At 37.4% G+C, this 14,330-nt stretch overlaps 1 protein-coding gene across 2 annotated transcripts in view; it reads right to left on the minus strand.

Annotated features, from left to right (window-relative positions):
- The window catches only part of LOC139980290 (IgGFc-binding protein-like), a 157,216-nt gene that overhangs the window by 88,371 nt on the left and 54,515 nt on the right, over positions 1–14,330 (minus strand). For both annotated transcript variants that reach the window (XM_071991838.1, XM_071991837.1), the window contains 11 exons: positions 12,152–13,426; positions 10,023–10,142; positions 9,124–9,317; positions 8,471–8,575; positions 6,620–6,766; positions 5,737–5,896; positions 4,998–5,171; positions 4,334–4,536; positions 2,589–2,778; positions 754–1,125; positions 234–347 (listed from right to left, as the gene is read on the minus strand). In XM_071991838.1, the coding sequence (XP_071847939.1) occupies positions 234–347; positions 754–1,125; positions 2,589–2,778; positions 4,334–4,536; positions 4,998–5,171; positions 5,737–5,896; positions 6,620–6,766; positions 8,471–8,575; positions 9,124–9,317; positions 10,023–10,142; positions 12,152–13,426 (3,054 nt within the window). The remainder of the gene's footprint in view (positions 1–233; positions 348–753; positions 1,126–2,588; positions 2,779–4,333; positions 4,537–4,997; positions 5,172–5,736; positions 5,897–6,619; positions 6,767–8,470; positions 8,576–9,123; positions 9,318–10,022; positions 10,143–12,151; positions 13,427–14,330) is intronic.

Here is a 14,330-nt window from a genome sequence, read left to right on the forward strand (position 1 = left end):
AATATACGAAGTTAATCACACGCACAATGTACTACATTTTATTCCACCTCAATATACGTAGTTTATCACACCCACAATGTACTTCATTCTATCTCACCTCAATATACCTAGTTAACCACACCCACAATGTACCTCACTCTATCCCACCTGAATATATAGATATATCATCACACCAAACATTATGACATCACAACGCATAAACCTGCATTGTAAATCTCTATTCAAATGCTTACTTTCTTCGCAGAACCTCCCAGTGAAACCACGGGGACACTTGCAAACAAAATCTGAGTTGGGTATCTTCTCACAGGTACCACCATTCAAGCAGATAGTGTCTCGACAAGGATCATCTGCGAGAGATTAATTCCAAGTTTGTTAATGAAAAAAACTGGAAGACCTGCCTCCAACATCAAAAGATTTAGATTTATATAAACATATACATATATATATATATACATACATTCATATATATATATATGTTTCAGAATAAGCATTTCCAACACCGTAATACCCTGAAATAAATTTTCATCTGAAATCCCCATTGGAAAGAAAAACAGCACAAGACATTGAAGATAGTGGAAAACGAATGTTCACTACAATAGCAGTGACACTTCTCTGTATTGCAACATAAAGTCAATAAAAAAAAGAGAATCAGTTCATATCAATGATAATTTCACAACCAGTTACAAGACAAAATGTAAGGACTATTGATTTAATGGTACATAATTCAAAGTTTTATGACCTATGACCCCTTACCTACATAGAAACAGCACTGCCAACCTCTATCTGTAATAGTTCTGTCAGTGTTAAAGTACATCCACAGGAGCCAATCGTTTGAATCCCAGCCAAATAAAGCGGTATCACCAGTCAGACTTGTCACCCCCAACAAGTCATACCGCCAGACACATACCAGGTCTGGTACATCTGCGCCCCGTCCAATGTGGAGGAAATCTTTTCCACTCTCTGTACTGATATCATCACATTCTACCCGAATATCCAGAGCACCCGGGACGCCGACCACATACAGGATAGTCTCCCAGTTGTTATAGGTACCAGAGCCATAGTTTGGTGAACTGAGGCAGTAGTCATGACATTGTTGGCCATAGCATGGTGTAATGGTGGTAATACCTTTAAAGAGAAGAACAACACTTGTGTATCCATAATAATAATACAGTTGACCATATCAATGAGGCACAATTAAATTGTGCAGATTACATAGTGTTGATTATACTTCTAAAGTGAGATTAACAATATGTGTAATAGACAAAATTCTTGCTAAAATTCAAAACGTATTATTTAAAACTTCCTACAAAGTAAGATATCCAATATTTAGGACCTGCCCACATCTTCCTCACCGGTATGAGAGGGTTCTATCCGGCATGCGTCTGTCAGATAAAGGTCAGGTCATATGCACTTACAATGAATGACCCAGTAAAAACATGTTGTTGTTTTGTATTTCTTGTTGTCTCACAGATTTCCATGCTCTCCTCTTTAGCTAGGCCACACCTAGCTACTTTATAGAAATCGATCATAAATGATATATTACATTATCAAAATTAGGGGAATGGAAACTTTAAAGCTTATGAAGTTATGTCCATGGATTACAACTAGGTAGTCTTACAATTACTAGTACATTTATAAAGCTTATGAAGTTATGTCCTTGGATTACAACTAGGGAGACCATTACAATTACTGATACATTTAAAAAGCTTATGAAGTTATGTCCATGGATTACAACTAGGGAGGCCATTACAATTACTAGTACATTTAAAAAGCTTATGAAGTTATGTCCTTGGATTACAACTAGGGAGACCATTACAATTACTGATACATTTATAAAGCTTATGAAGTTATGTCCATGGATTACAACTAGGGAGACCATTACAATTACTAATACATTTAAAAAGCTTATGAAGTTATGTCCTTGGATTACAATTAGGGAGACCATTACAATTACTGATACATTTAAAAAGCTTATGAAGTTATGTCCTTGGATTACAACTACGGAGACCATTACAATTACTAATACATTTAAAAAGCTTATGAAGTTATGTCCTTGGATTACAATTAGGGAGACCATTACAATTACTGATACATTTAAAAAGCTTATGAAGTTATGTCCTTGGATTACAACTACGGAGACCATTACAATTACTAATACATTTGAAAAGCTTATGAAGTTATGTCCTTGGATTACAACTAGGGAGACCATTACAATTACTAATACATTTGAAAAGCTTATGAAGTTATGTCCATGGATTACAACTAGGGAGACCATTACAATTACTAATACATTTAAAAAGCTTATGAAGTTATGTCCTTGGATTACAACTAGGGAGACCATTACAATTACTAATACAATTAAAAGCTGGCTGTGCTGGTTTATATTGTACAGGTATATGTTGAGATTGGTGAAAAATTGATGAAAACTGGTGGTTTGGCAGCCCTTTTTGCTTCCTAATATCAAGAAATTTGGGTTCTCATGTTGTTCACGAGGTAACACTCAATCTACTCTAGTAATAAGTAACAATTATCTGGTTTACACTTTTAACATTTTCCTGGGAAGAAATTTTGTCACCAATATGTCTAACCTTTAATTGTATTCAGGATACAAACTTCACCATCCCCACTGTAACCGTCTGCACAGACACAAGTTGGTCTCTGAAAGTTGGTGCTGCACATGGCATTCGGGTGGCATGCATACGATTCACACACAAAGGTATTGCTGCCTGTGCAGAGGCAACGTTGAGTGCAGGTTTCATCCACGTAGGTTTCACCAATCTAAGAAAATGAAAGGAGCAATCAAAGTGATACACTTTTTGAAGAAATGTCATATATAACAGGTACAAAGCAATCCAATAGAGGCACTTTACCCAAACAATGTGATTACGCTTCACATGCACACTGTGGCATGCTGGGATTACAGAAGTGTCCAAATTGTGGCACTTTGCTCAATAACACAATCTCCCTTAACTGATACACTGAGGAATAGTGAGGTAGTAAAACCATCAAGGTATGGTTATATGTGTCTCCACAATTTGATTATGCTTCAACTGCACATCGAGGTAACATTAAGGCATAAAACCATCCAGCAAAGTGGCGCTTTTCTCAATCATGTACTATATGATCGTGTTTCACAAGGTCACTGAGGTAACATCAGGTTTTATAAAGCCATCCAGTATAATGGCCCTTTGTTTCAATTACGTACTATATGATCGTGTTTCACAAGGTCACTGAGGTAACATCAGGTTGTATAAAGCCATCCAGTATAATGGCCCTTTGTTTCAATTACGTACTATATGATCGTGTTTCACAAGGTCACTGAGGTAACATCAGGTTGTATAAAGCCATCCAGTATAATGGCCCTTTGTTTCAATTACGTACTATATGATCGTGTTTCACAAGGTCACTGAGGTAACATGAGGTTGTATAAAGCCATCCAGTATAATGGCCCTTTGTTTCAATTACGTACTATATGATCGTGTTTCACAAGGTCACTGAGGTAACATCAGGTTGTATAAAGCCATCCAGTATAATGGCCCTTTGTTTCAATTACGTACTATATGATCGTGTTTAACAAGGTCTTTGACGTAAAATGAGGTTGTATAAAGCCATCCAGTATAATGGCCTTTTGTTTCGATTACGTACTACATGATCGTGTTTCACAAGGTCACTGAGGTAACATGAGGTTGTATAAAGCCATCCAGTATAATGGCCCTTTGTCTCAATTACGTACTATCTGATCGTGTTTCACAAGGTCACTGAGGTAAAATGAGGTTGTATAAAGCCATCCAGTATAATGGCCCTTTGTTTCAATTACGTACTATCTGATCGTGTTTCACAAGGTCACTGAGGTAAAATGAGGTTGTATAAAGCCATCCAGTATAATGGCCCTTTGTCTCAATTACGTACTATCTGATCGTGTTTCACAAGGTCACTGAGGTAAAATGAGGTTGTATAAAGCCATCCAGTATAATGGCCCTTTGTCTCAATTACGTTACTGATTGTGTTTGCCAAGGTGACTGAGGTATTATTAGGTTGTAAAGCAATAATCATGTAGTGGTACTTCTCTCGACTATGTGATGTTCAGCATGTGCTCTGATGATGTACAATGAGGTTAAAGAACAAACAAATGATGATCCTCTTCTAAGGTTTCCATGTTGCACATGTGCGCACAGAAGTAGGTTGCAAAATGTTGTGAGTCAATAGATCTGTGGTGCACTTCTCAAAAGTGTGACCCAGGAAGAAAGTTCAGGTGAAGTGTTCCAAACAATCGTTACTTATGCAAACGTTCTTTACTCATATTGTGAGAATGATGATCACAGTATCAACATACCGCAAAGTAAAGCCCTTGCGCAACACAGCCACACTGGGCAGGAGGAATGCAACCTTCTTTAGAGTAAAAAGTTCCAGGTGGACACTGACATCCTTCAAAACAAGAGCCGTCCGTACATTCGCAGGTGCTAGTTACATAACCGTAGCAGGTAGGGGGACAGGGATTCAGACAATCAACAAATCCACCAACAGCACAATTCAGCTCTGTAAGTGGATGGCAAAACAACAGCTGGTAATTTAAAACAGCTTAGTGGGTTTTACATGGTATGAACAGTCTTCATTTCATATACGAAAATATACATATATATATATATTTATATGCATCATACAAATTCATTCCAGTAGAATCACTGTACATAGCTTAAGTGGTAAAGACTTAGGACTGTGACACCAAGGTCCAGGTTCGATTCCAATCTTTACCTGATGAGTTCCAAAAAGGTTGAAACCTGTTGTGAAGTGGAATTTTTTTCCGGTGTGTTGATCTTTAATAATTTATTATATATCTGAGATACCACTTGCTACACACTCATTTTATATGTATATATTTATGGATGTCAGCTTATTCATAAAGAAATATATGGGAAACTTTTGCAAATGACAGCAAATAAGCTTTCACATATGTTATGAGCAGAGAAGTATGTAATAACAAAGCGATAAACAATTACCACAATTTGCTGGCGTTCTCCAATTCTTGAGGAAGACGTTTTCCCTTCTGCAAGCGGTGACGTAACGTTCAACGTGATAGCATGCATCAGAAGAACCTGTGGCACACACACCGCTTACACAATCTGAAAAGAATCTTGATCGATCGACGGTGTCAAAACAGCCGCTTAGCGGACCTATGGAAAGGAGATTTTTTTTTATTATTAATAGAATATTAATATCATTTTTCATAACTTTTTAATGGAACACAGATGATGTCTGCCTTTAATGTGAACCCAAGAAGGGAGATAGACTGCACTAATTACAGAAGCATGGAAACAAGAATGAGTTCATCTGCAGTTTGGAACATAGGATTTGAACAAGAAACAAACATTTACCGGATCATTTCTCCTATAAATGCTACTAAAGAAAACAGAATCATTGAAGTAGATGATGACAATGAGAAATGTATCAGGTGATATAATATTTAGATGAATTATTAAGACCTATTGAATGTTTAAAGAATTTTGCATAATAAATAAGCTCATACCGCAACAGACATACTTAACATGCAAAAACTTATTCTCTAAAAGGTACTATACCATAGGAAAAACTCATTGAAACCATACTTAAAAAAAATTGGAGTGAGATCTTTAATATTGCAGCCCCATTTTTATGAAATTTGATATTTTCATTGTTGAGTTAGAGCTGATTGAATCATCATCTAGTTTTTCTTTCTTGTTTCTCTTCCTTCATTCTCACCATTGATGTCATTCAAAATGCTGCAGAGCGTCTGGGCAGCCGCCACATTAGCAGGCATACAAATAGGAGATGGCGGAACACTTGATGGATCAGGCTCAATACAGGTGGGCAGTGATTGATCGATAAAGCTGTTTGCATAAGCAATAGCAGCACCGTCACCCTGAAGAAAAAATAAAACAACCATTGTTTTTAACAAAAGTTACTGTTATCATACCTTGAACATGAATCTGTTAATGTATCTTTTGTTATACAATGAAATGGATAACAATTTTAGGTTTTAACAAAATTCTTTTCTGTTAGAACTATGATTTAGAGGTTAGTAGTATTGCTTATAAGTAAATAGCCCCTCTAAAGATGTACTGGTCAACAAATTATACCTAGACACTGGTGAGTTGTAAACTTGACAATTAAACATCTTAAAGTGAGATGTACGATAAGGCTGTTAGTCAATTTTGCGTTTTGAAGTTGAAACTTGTGTGACCATTATTTGACTTTATAGCATATTTAAATATCTTCTTAAGAACCCTGGCCATTTTGACAATGAGAGGTAAAGCCTTTTTATGACCTGTGACTTCAGTAATTCCTGTACACCATACATTGTGCAGTCACATTTTAAAGACCTGTGACTTCAATATTTCCCGTTTGCCATATATTTTGCATTCACATTTCCAGAAGTACAACCTGTGACTTCAAGTATTTCCTGTATGCTATACATTTTGCATTCACATTTGCAGAAGTAAGACCTGTGAATTCAGTATTTCCTGTATGCTATACATTTTGCATTCACATTTGCAGAAGTAAGACCTGTGACTTCAGTATTTCCTGTATGCTATACATTGTGCATTTACATTTTCAGAAGTAAGTGGTAACGTTCAAAACTTACAAATTGTACAAACTGGGAGAGCTCATCTTGAATTCCGTTACTGTTACCGCATAGACCGTCGGTGAGGCCACTAATTGATGTAGAAGCTTGGATGAGTACGTAGCCGTTCTTGCCATAGACAATACGATGATTGTTGATCACCACAACCTGAAACAGAAGCATTTTATCATCCTTTTTCCTCAAACAATTCACTTGTCTTTACCAGTTTCAAACATATTCTAACCTGTGTCATCTTTAATTATAAAAGATAAGATCAAAGGTCAAATACCATGTGAATTAAGAATAAAAGACTAAAGACTAACATGTTAAAGGAGGAGGGTTGCAAATAACAGCATAATATGCTCCCTCATGAAACTAGAAAGGACAGGGAAAAAATTGTGAAAATATTGTCTAGTTATTTTTAATTCTTAATATCACTTTAAAAGTGTGAAACAGGAACTTATGTTATTGACCACTATGTGATGCTTTTCTTTTCAGGCATACAGAACACCTTCTTGGTAAAGAAATAGATCGATACTTTAAGATGAGATCACCTCTCTCTCGGTTAATGGGGAGCAATACTGCCTGCTTGACACTTTTAGTATACATATTTATGCCAACAATGTCATTCCTTCACAACTTCATTGAAAGAAATAAATTCAAGTTCCCCGCCCCTATCCTGTCGGTTGCCATATTGGTGAAGAAAGGAGGCAGACAATCAGCTGTTTACGATGTCATACTTGCACCTGAGAGAGTTCCAGAAAATGCATTGCCAACTTAAATAATATTTACACAAATAATTATTACCCAACTTGAAGGACTTTGGAATATTTATCAAAAATGTTCAATGCCTTCAATATTCAAGTAATTTTGAATAATAGATGCATACGTACGCTAACTGTTGTTTATAATATGTTAAATTTGCATTAATCGGTATTTTGCAAGCTGCAGACTGTTAACACAAACTCACAGTGAATATCATTGTTTTCATCCAAATGCTGGACTACAGCAAAATCATTTTGTTCGGAAAATTACGATTTTTTGTCGCACCTTATGTTGGGGTGATGGAACAGGTTCTACACATTAGTTGTCTTGGTTAAAGGGGGGCCTAAGTCATGTTGAATTGCTCGAATGGAAGTTACTTTTTATCGACCAAGTGTTGCTCACAGTAACAGTATGTCGAGTAGTGTTACTATTACTAAGTTATATAGTGACTACTTGTTACCGGTACTATGCTTGTGATGGACATTGAAAAATACACAACTTAGGCATAGGCTACATCTGTATATCTGTCTGTATACATAACTCAAAATCGAACACATTTGTTCCGAAAGATGGCTCCATGATGACTTAAGATATTAATCTTTAGATTTCTGGATAATAATGTCCAATTCAACCATTGTAAATAATTTGAACATCTGTGATAGTTCAGTAGTTTCAGCATAAACCATATATGAGCGTTGTTTAGTGTACAGTGGTACTGCAAGGGAATCTGCATAGTAGCAAGTCTGACTCTACAGAGGTGCATGTGTGATGTCATGAAAACATTGCATTGTGGGTAATTTCAAACAAAAATGGCAGCTTACAGAAAGTGTGGGTGGGATTTCAAAAATAAATTGTGTTTGCCTAGATATGGATTTTTAATACTTTTAATTGGTATCATCGTGATTGTAGAAATATTGGAATTTTGGGCACTCCTTAAGGGGCGTTACAACAGTTTCCTTTAAGCAGAACTTCTTCCCCCTCTCCTCCCCCTTCCCCCCTTTAGGAAACAAACAGAACCTATACTTCCAGGTATAACTCATAGACATATATTCATAATGTGTATCCTTTGAGAACATTTAAATACTGAACGCACAAAACAGCCCTTACCAGCTTTCCATCAACTTTGGTTATTTTGACACCTTCGAGAACAATGGGGAATTGTGCTCTGGCACCATTCACTTCAACAACATGACCTGGTCTGAGATAAATCATCTGTGTGAATGATAACAAAGAAGAAGATGACAACTATAATCAGAAGCTGACATAAGCAGTACTATATTGTTTTGACTTTGTTAAATATACTCAGAGAATAAAATAAGTACAAGTAACCACTAAAATGATAAATAACTAAAAAAGGAAGAACACTGGTATTTAAATATTGCACTTCACTGATGACTTAACCAAGGAAAAGGGAAGTTTCAAGGCCTGTCACCTTCATCTGTAGTCACAGGGGAAATATTAAATCAGGGATTTTTATCTACGTTCAGTCGGGAAAGAATAAGACCACCCCATCATGCCAGGACATGAATCAGTGGGGGATTTTAGAACTTGCTCACTCCCCCACCCCTGCCGCACATTTGAAAACCCATGCATCTCACTGGGCCTAATTGACATGTGCAGAAGAGAAGACAGATGTATAGGAAATTACTCTATCCACGTCGTCTTCAGAAATTTATTCACAGTTAGAGACAGGGCCAAGAAAAAGGTGCAAAAACGTTACATAAATGTTTGTCATGAATAGAACAAACAGAGATACTTACAAGTGAACCATAGTTTATACACAGTACAAATTCAATTTGACCTTCGCAGTCATTGTACCAGATCTGGACACTGAAGACTGTTAGAGAGTTTGGAGTAGTAAGTAAGGTATATCTGCAGTTACTGTTCACACTGAACTCTTCTCCATCGAAAGTCACGTAGTTGTTCGAATTGGAGATACTGCACACCTGAGCAGCTGCAATGGCAACAAAAAAAAAGTTAGATGTCAAACATAACACTAATTAGTTAGATTTATATCAGCCTCCATACGAAATGGCATATCTCTAAATCTTCATCTATAAAATGTGCTTCCAAACATGAATCCCAGGCGATGTATTCCCACCCCTTTTCTTTCTTTTCAACCACTCACAAACATTAAAAAGCAGTTATTAGGACAACCTTGTATATAAAAGACCTTATTTATTCCCTAATTATGCCTCAAACTGTACCAGTTTCTTTCTAATAAATTTTCCTTTTTGGGCGGGGGGGTCAGCTTCAATGACCCCAAAGCCACACCCCCTCCCCCAACCTTGTTAAAATCCTTAATCCACACCTGGTTTCAAATGTTGGCATAATTTGTAGTTTAAGCTAACCAGTAAAGTCTGTTTGTTTTGTTTTTCTAAAATAATCCTATTCAACAGGCACATATTTTTGTATGTTTCTTCTGAGGAATCAAGGTGTATTGGTTGTGATGTACAGTACGTTCATAACATTTTCTGTGTTATCCCCATTTTCATTTCAATAATCTTAAAAATAATTAAACCATTAAATGCCACCCACTCACCCAATTCCCACATCCTTCTGTTTTTACAGAAAATCGAAATATTGAACAACAACAATGGTATCTTTCTTTAGAGCAAAAAAAAAAGAAACACAAACTCAAACAGAGGTTGCTACAAACCGAATTCACAATCCTGGCCGACAAAGTTACCCGCACACCTGCAGAAGTAGCCTGCATTAGTATCAGGTTTCTGTCTGCAGATGCCTCCATTCAAACAAGGCTGTTGGAAGCAAGGATCAGCTAGAGGTGGAAAAAAATAAAGGAAAGTGTAGTGTTTGATAAAATTGTGGTTATAGCCCAAACAAGAAAAAAACAGCCTTTTAGTTGCTGGATGAGATTGCATATGAGGAATATGTGCCTTTAGTCATCAATAGCTCAGCTAGAATATATGCTCAAATTCATTTCAAACATACTTTCCTGGAGCTGTATAAGAAGAATCTCTATTCCTAAACATTGAACAATAGGTTTCAAATGGGAAATCAGACAAGTCTTATTATTCTAAGGTCAATGGTTTGCAGGTGGCAGTAAATTAATTTCAGTGCTTATAACTAATGAAAATAGTTTCATGTTGGTTTTGAGTTCACTTCATTGCCTTCGTCTTATGTAGTTGGTTTGCATGTTGGTACTCAATTAATTTCAATGCTTTTGTTTCATGTAAATCTTTTTCAGGAAGTAGGAAAGTTGAATGCTCTTTGTTATATGTTAATAGTTGGCAGATAGTAGTGAATTTAAATAACTATTGTTTTAAGTGTGATCAGAAGAGACCATTATTTGACGTTCTATACAATGGTTATGGCTTTCTAGGCAAACTGGCCGATTTACCTTCATTGTCTCAAGATTAAACACCCCATTTCTAGATCATGGCAATTCAAATCAAGAGAGAATTCTTAATGGTCATATCTGCCAGACATTTACAAGGTATGCTCTCATATATCAGGCTGAAACAGGACTAATGCAATATATATTAGTGTTTACACGGGTCACAGGTACTCGAGAGCCGTTACCCGTCGGGTATCCTGGTACCCAGAAAAAAATTGTTTACACTGGTGTATCGCAATTTTCAAGAAATTACATATTGGATGCTATAATAAATTAAATATATTCTCCACTGACAATGTTTTCATGTTCAAATACATAGGTGTAAGATAAGGTATAAAACCTTCCTCAATAATTTCTGTTTGCTGAAATGTTACGCAGTTATAAGATATCCATGGAATACTTTCGTTATTGCTGTTATCTTCGACCACATGGTAGCCTAACACCACACTAAGTCAAGGGAAAATTTTGCCTACCCATCAGTTTAGAAAAAAAAGTGCATAGGATTCGGGTAATAAATTAGAAACTGGGTAGTACCGCGTCGGGTGGGTACCCGGCTACCCCGTGCAAACACTAATATATATATTGACTTTTCTTTCCTAGTGTCAATGTTCTCTGTGTGGCAGGTTTCTATGACCTTTCACAATACAGCATTTCATGAAAGGGATTTAAAATAAACATGATAATCCCATCATTTTGATAACAATGCAAAGTATGAATAAATTAAAAATAATGCCTGAATAGAATATCTGAGAAAATGTTTTGAAAATAATGAGTGTCTTGTTCAAGACTCAAAATTCAGGCTATTTACAGGCAAACTGCAAGTGTTTTTTTCTTTTTTATCCCAGTAGAGGAAAAATATTGCACTTGCATTTGTCTGTCAGTAGTTGTTAAATAATGTAAACATCAAATGCAGTTGAGTAATTGATTTGTGGAAGTGGGAACTAGATTTTGGCAATTACATATTCTACTTAGTTGCATGTATTAGCAATTGGCTAAATGTGTGACATTTTATTCCTGTTGTTGGTGCTTTATGTGCAGGACAGAGGAATTGAACAAGTTTAAAAATGAAACTAGAGAGCCACTAAAAAGTGGGGTTAGTCAATTCTTTGCTCTTTCTGACTTTGATATCCTTCACTTTTAAATCTTTGAAAATGTCTTTGGTGAAAATATGACATTATTAATTATTAGATAACATCAAGTATGGTACAAAATCACAGAAAGACAAAAATCCAGAGTTCTGCATTACCCTAGGTGGACAAATGAAATTGGACAAACTCACTACACTACCTCTTGATACAAACTCTATGCACTTTTGGGGGAGCTGCTTTTCAATGTAAGTTCCAGCTGCTGGTGGATAAGTTTGTGTCTCAATAATAGAGCAGCACCTACACTAACTTAATATATATTACAATATTGATGACAACACTTACTAGCCTGTGCCAAACATTCACATCCAGTGTCACCGCAGCCAAAGTTGAACCCTGCTGACATTGCCGATCCTTCTTGTAGGAGGGTCTCTTGGTTAAAGATGACTACATTAAACGTTACAGTGTCATCGTCATGGGATACAACGTGTCTGCCTACGGCGAGGTCTTGTACGGATACGCTGCACCATTCGCAACCTTCGGCAACGTAATAGTTAAAGGTGGTCAGTTGGGAGCCATCGATGTTCAAACCATTCCTGTCAACGCAGCGAATGTAGATCGTGATCGCATTCCGTCCACCAACATTTGGTACGAAAAAGCTTACTGCGCCACCGAAGTCATTGACAGGTGGAAGCACAAGCTTGGCAGGATCGCCTGTCTCAAAGTCAACTGTGAAGGAGCTTATGTATTGGTTAATGTATATAGGTTGGTCGGAGCTGATTTCGTGGACGTTTCTGTCATTGTACACAAATCTTCTCACTTGCTCCCCTGCATTCAGAATGATAGTTTCTCCCCTGAAGGTGACCTGTGTGTTGTCTTCCACTCCAGTGAAATGAACCGTGTATGCATCCCTTCCTGGTATTGGTCCAACCACTGAAAGCCTGCACACACTCAATGCAGGTAGTAATTGCTCCATGGTCAGATCACACCAGCCAAAGTTTTGAGTGGGAATGTTGTTGCACACCACTCCATCCAAAACAAACAGCGGTGCCGATGAGAAAATCCTAGAACCGCTTAGATCACTGGGGCTGCTAAGGAATGCAGCCTGTAGGGCATTCAGAGTCACTAAGGCTGTTTCATAGGGTTGATACCAGACACCATTGAAAAGGTATTCTGTAGACAAGGTGATAGCAACCAGATTGTTATCATCCCTTGATGCTATTGACACAAAGCTGTTTATGCCCGGTCCAGGGCTTACAGTGACTACATAGTAGTTGCCAAGATTCCTGTATGGATATATCTGGGTTGTGTCTCCGGTTCCCCCTTCTCGTCTGCGGTTCTGAGAATACAAGTTGATCGGACCCGTCGAGACCACAAGAATCACCAAGTCGTGAGTATCTGGAGGGTTGACTGGGAAGGCTACGGTTACAGGAAGTTGTACGACCCTGGATTCATCCTGCGGTACAGTCATTACATCATTGAAGAGATCAGCTACAGTCACTGTGACTTCGACATCAAATGGCGAAGTAGAGACAAGGTAGAGATAGTTGTCATCGGCATCATAGGGAGGAGTCAAAGTTAGAATGAACTCAACTCCACTCGTGGATGGATCACAGGCACCTGTCAAAGCCAACAAACACAGTTAAGCATTTATAGAAATATTCACTGGAATTCATCTCTCCATAAATATCTCAGGAACTAATTATGCTATACAGTTTTTATTCTGAAGTTACCACAGTCATACACTGAATTCCGGGTATAAAAAAGGGGTCTTGGTTAGCTCCCAAAGATGTGAAAATTTGAAAAAGACAGAAGCATCCCACATTGCTAGTTTAAAGAACCATCTTGACATCTTTTTCTCCACAATCTAGATGAAATTGTTTGAAAGGGTAACTTATATTTGCCAGAAAGCTTCTTAGTTCCTCAAAACATGGAAGACAAGAAACACAGAAGGAGGAGTTCCTAGGGGTTCCATGATGTCATCTTGGGAATGTTCTTTCAAAGCTTCACTTTCCTATTCATAATCCTTAGATAAAAGTTTAGTAGCTTGGTATTTCCTAAATTTTAAGAAGCCGACAGAAGCTCACTTGCAACCTTATCCATGCAATGATCATTGATATGTACAAGCTTTCGACAAGCTTTACTTTTCTTGTTCGATGAGTGTTCATAACCTTCAAGGCAGGTGTGTAATTGTCGCACACAATCCAGCTCCTGAGACCGCCGTTTAACTTTGACTCCGTATCCGAGGGTCATGTTATGGTGGCACTTTCTCAATACCCCCAACCCCTATCGGATATGATGATGGCACTTTCTCAAATACCCCTAACCCCTATCGGATATGATGGTGGCACTTTTTCAAATACCCCCAACCCTATTGGATATGATGGTGGCACTTTCTCAAATACCCCTAACCCTAACCCCTATTCGATATGATGGTGGCACTTTCTCAAATACCCCTAACCCTAACCCCTATCGGATATGATGGTGGCACTTTCTCAAATACCCCTAACCCCAACCCCTATTC

Source organism: Apostichopus japonicus, chromosome 14 (genome assembly GCF_037975245.1).
Source record: "Apostichopus japonicus isolate 1M-3 chromosome 14, ASM3797524v1, whole genome shotgun sequence".
Classification (NCBI taxonomy): domain Eukaryota; kingdom Metazoa; phylum Echinodermata; class Holothuroidea; order Aspidochirotida; family Stichopodidae; genus Apostichopus; species Apostichopus japonicus.